The following is a 4,473-nucleotide window of genomic DNA, read 5'->3' as shown; positions in this document are numbered from 1 at the left end:
CCCCCCCCCCCCCCCCCCTCCCTGAGCCCTACACGACTGAATGTTCTGTTTCAAGTTGGTTTTGCGTGTGCTCGCGTTGTACTAGTGGAGAGAACGCAAGTGCCGCAGCTCACTATTTCGGGTTGCAGTGCCTGTACGTCTGCGCCTTTGACGAGAGTGCTGTAGCAGATGTTATGTGCCATCATAATGGACGGGTACAGAGAGGCAAAATCTAAAGTAGAAATCGGCATGTTGTAAAAGCCCTTCAAAGGCTCCAACACCGTTGCTCCCTCATATTTATCGTCGCGGTCGCCCCCTACGCGCTGCAGGCGGACACACAGCGAGACGGACGGTGGCATCACAACTAAAAAATAAGACCAATAACCAAGCAAACAGTTAATTATTAATTAATACAGAGACACAGATATGGCTTGTGGAGTGAACGCGATCAACAATTTCGGACAAACAGGGCAGCAACGAAGAAAGAAACAAATGCATCCAAAAGGAAGACACCAGTACAACACGCGCGAAGCAATGAAGACAAAACGAGCGGACATGACGCAAAAGCGACAGACCATTCCAACGTCTCCAACGCCACGCCAGAACAGAAGCAACTACGTTTCTGTTGCTGGTATACAGGCCTCAAAGGGTGCTCTTTGAGAAATGCGACTCTGGGGCTACCGTAAGCCACTCTACGGTTACTCCCATAATTTAAGCCCTGACCCCTGATTGGCAAATTTCGCCTTACTATTCCCTCAAATAAACTCGTTAGTTGTCGACCAGACAGTGTTACACTGTCTTCTCGACAACTACCTCATGGATTCAGACAATTCCACTGAACTTCTGTGGGTGCTGTCTGGAATTGGAGCAAAGCGCTTACCTTGACGGATGGCACGAGGTAGTGCAGCTGTCTGCATTTGCGTAGGAGTTGAGACGTGACTTTAATTTGTTGCCCTCTGGAAGCAGCAGCACACATTGTTTATCATCATGGTAGGCTGGAAGTCTGTTCGCGGAGTTAGTGGCGCGCGTAGGACAGCTGAGTTGGGTTGAGTTGGAGTGTAGACACACCTTGTCAGCAAGTACGTCAGCGGGGTGCCGGTGACGCGGCTCATTTCAACATAGTTGAACAGAAAAAGCAGTTTGCTCAGCAGCCGGAGAGGTAACAAGGCATCCTTTAGGCAGTAGACCGCTATACGACGCCGAGTGGTAGGCGACCCCCTGAAGAGGTCCCCTATCATGCTGTAGTGTACGTCTTCCTGATGCAACATAACACTCTTATACGTCTGTTGAATAAGCTCAAAACTGCTGGGCTGCGCATGCGGCGATAACAATTACTGACCGCTTTACAGACACAAACAGAAAGTGACGCACCGAACGAGGCTGAACTACAAACTAGCAAAGGCCCAAGAACAAACAATAAATATAGCACAGCAGTGAAGAAATAGTTGAACAAAGGACGTGAACTGCGAATCGATAACACAGGAAACAACCCGAAGACGGGGTCACCGAGTCAAAACGAACACGGAAGCACACGAAAGACAGACAAAGGGCATTCCTGCCGACCTTTTGCTCCTTAAGGAATTCCGAAGAGACGAAGTTGAGGGAATAGCTCTTTAGCTTATAATCCCGGCGCACAAGTTCCAACACATCAAACTGCACGCGACCTTCAACGGGTATCTCCTTGTTATCGTGCGTGCCCAAGGCTCTACGCAGAAATTCAATCCTAAACCCAGTACCCTAAACCCTAGCTAGGCCCGACAGACCCGGCGAGCCCGGAACCAAGCAAGGCGTTCGCCTACCTTGCCCGGGGGACAATCAGTGCTTTCTGCTGGACAAACGGTTTAGGGTATAGGGTTTACAGTGTACCTCGAACTGAATCGCGTGTCGGAAATGCGAGATTCGAAGGCCTTGAGGCGCGAGAGGCAGTTGACGCCCTCCGCCTTGAGAGCCGTGGCTCTCGTGAGGAGATAGCATAAATCGAAGTTGATGCAGTTGTAACCCGTAAGAAAGTCAGGATCCACCTGCATGCACACCACATGGCACTGAAGTGCAACACTATTTCCGCATTGGGTACAGAGATACACACACGTAAAATTAAACGGCAAACCTATAAACGCAAAACAGACACAAGTAGGCAAGAAAACAAAGACAAGGCGAAGCACCGCGCATATCACGACTAGCCATTCAAAAAAGGGGGAAACAAGATAAATAAAGAAGGAAATGAAAAGTAAAATGTCAAACAACGGAAGGGAGCATCAAGAGAATAACAAATTCATAGAGGAACAGACGGGCGGGCAAGCAAACCAAACAAAAATCAAACCTGGAAAATCAAACAAGGCAAATATGCAGTCAGATAGTCAAGCGCTCGAGCAACAGACAGCCTGACAGCTACAAATGTGACGAAACATTGTAACACAAATGCACAATCCAAGGCACGGCATACATCTTTCTTTCTGTCTTACCTCTCTGACGAACTCTGCCCACTTGATCAGCATCTCCGCCTCGTCTTCAAACCAAAACACCCAGGCCCCAGCAATCGGTGCGCATTCGTTCAGTGCAAATATAACGCGGCACAACGGCTGGTCTGTTGCATCGTTGGAGCTTGTTCCTGGTGGTTGTGCTTTGTCGTTTTGAGTCTTCTCGCGCCGCTGTTCCTCCACAATTGACGATATTTGAATCACAGGGTCCTCCTGCGCTTCGGGAAAGCCTTGGCCGTTCGCCTTTACGCACTCGATATCTGTAGAAGCCAAACACAACCACGTTCAAAGCGCCTACTGCAGACATGAAGGGAACGGCCTAAACAACGAAACAAAGAGAAGCAAAGGCCAATCTAAAGGCGAGCAGGAGCAAAATGCAAACAACGGCGGAGAAAAGGCAAGCTGAGACGCACGTCGTGCATAAGGCAGCGAGGCAGAAACAAGAACAGAAACAGACATAAATGGAAGAAAAGTAGGAGTCAGACAAAATGCGGAGAAAATCCAGCAAATAACGAGGCAAAGCATCATCCCAGGAGCTTGGTAGGTGCGTTGACTGTTTGGCTTTCACTGGATTCGAGATATATGTCCGCTGACCGAACGACAACATCCGCAGCGGTGGGAGGGACTGAAACTCTCCCTGCAGTGGCAAGGCCTCGATATCTGCGTAGTGTACGTCCACCTCCTCTTGGCAACGCGATTCCCTGAGGGACGAGGGGCGCACCACGTAGTGGCCTTTCTTTGCTGCAGCAAACATGCAAGGGACTCGAGGGAGCTCTTTAGAAATGACCAAAAGTTCAAATAAATACGGGAGCACAAAACAAGACCCTAAACCGCATCCATCTACAAATGCTCATACCCATTTCTGTGCGGTGTGTGTTTGATCGATTTAGTTGTGTCTGCTGCTGCTGCTGCTGCTGCTGCTGCCTCTGCTGCTGCTTCCTCTGCTGCTGCTGCTGCTGCTGCTGCTGCTGCTGTGTGTGTGTGTGTGTGTGTGTGTGTGTGTGTGTGTGTGTGTGTCCTTTGACAGGTGTCTGTTGTCTGGAATGCGTCTGGCACTGCACTCATTGTGCTACCGTTCAATTGTGCATTTGCCCTGCTCTTAATTGTGCATGTGCTTCACTTATGTATGGCTACAGTATTGGTGCGATTGAATTTAGTTGTTTATACTGGGGAGCTGCTTTTGGTTGTGCTGCGCTGCAGACCCTTCAGCCAGCAACACCCCGTGACTTGGGCGTCAACCATGAAACGCAGGACGAAGGGAATGTTCGCCTCGAAGGCGGTGTTAGGCAGCGTCAGCTGCTGGCCACTGGCTGATCCGAAGCCCTCAGGTACTCGGAGCCGAATACCGCTCTCAATGAAGCTGCGGATGCTCCCAATCAGCTGTGGAGAGGCAGCCGTCACGCGAAAAAAAACTTGACACGCCTTAGAAGGAGAATAATACATCAATGACTGCAATGCAACCCACACAACCAGCACTTCCACACAATATAAGCTTGTAGGGATTATTGTATTGTGTCTTTTGTGGGTCAATAATGCACATAACACAATAGGCCCGCATTGACGAGTGACACCAAACCTAACGCCGATCATAACAGGTCGAACAACGCTGAGGACCATCAGCAGCTGCGCTAGACGCGGAGGCGTAGGCTCAGCCAATGAAAGAACGAGCACCACCACCCAACAAAGCCAGGGCTTTAAGAAGACTCTCTTAGGTCACGTCATCCAGTTACTGTAATTATCAACATTACATACTGTGTATTTACCTCCTTCTCCTCAAGGCGGACATCGAGAATCCGTCTCTCAAAAGTCTTGCCTTGCGCATGGCTCTTCAGCAAATGTTCCTGCAAGACAAGCATAATCACTTTGGAGCTGTGTAATATGTTTGTTAACCTCCCTGTATTTCCTACTTATACTAATAGTCTTGCATAAATTTATCACTGTTCATGTCGTATCCCTGTACTCTCACTCACTTCCGCATTCTTACCCACACCCATATATATATATATATATATATATT

At 49.0% G+C, this 4,473-nt stretch overlaps 1 protein-coding gene across 1 annotated transcript in view; it reads right to left on the bottom strand.

The window, feature by feature from the left end:
- EMWEY_00055030 (DNA polymerase delta catalytic subunit, putative) overlaps positions 1-4,312 on the bottom strand; it is a gene marked incomplete at both ends in the record, with an annotated part of 6,131 nt that extends 1,819 nt beyond the window's left edge. Inside the window, 9 exons of the mRNA XM_013477747.1 lie at positions 114-302; positions 860-890; positions 1,048-1,289; positions 1,543-1,684; positions 1,846-2,000; positions 2,442-2,716; positions 3,051-3,281; positions 3,659-3,905; positions 4,220-4,312. Of these exons, the coding sequence (XP_013333201.1) occupies positions 114-302; positions 860-890; positions 1,048-1,289; positions 1,543-1,684; positions 1,846-2,000; positions 2,442-2,716; positions 3,051-3,281; positions 3,659-3,905; positions 4,220-4,312 (1,605 nt within the window). The remainder of the gene's footprint in view (positions 1-113; positions 303-859; positions 891-1,047; positions 1,290-1,542; positions 1,685-1,845; positions 2,001-2,441; positions 2,717-3,050; positions 3,282-3,658; positions 3,906-4,219) is intronic.
- Positions 4,313-4,473: the final 161 nt, after the last annotated feature.

The sequence above is a fragment of the Eimeria maxima genome, genomic scaffold (assembly GCF_000499605.1).
Source record: "Eimeria maxima Weybridge genomic scaffold, Emw_scaff1707, whole genome shotgun sequence".
NCBI classification, from domain to species: Eukaryota; Apicomplexa; class Conoidasida; order Eucoccidiorida; family Eimeriidae; genus Eimeria; species Eimeria maxima.
Note: the sequence above shows the minus strand (reverse complement) of the source record. Positions and strands in the feature narration are given on the sequence as shown.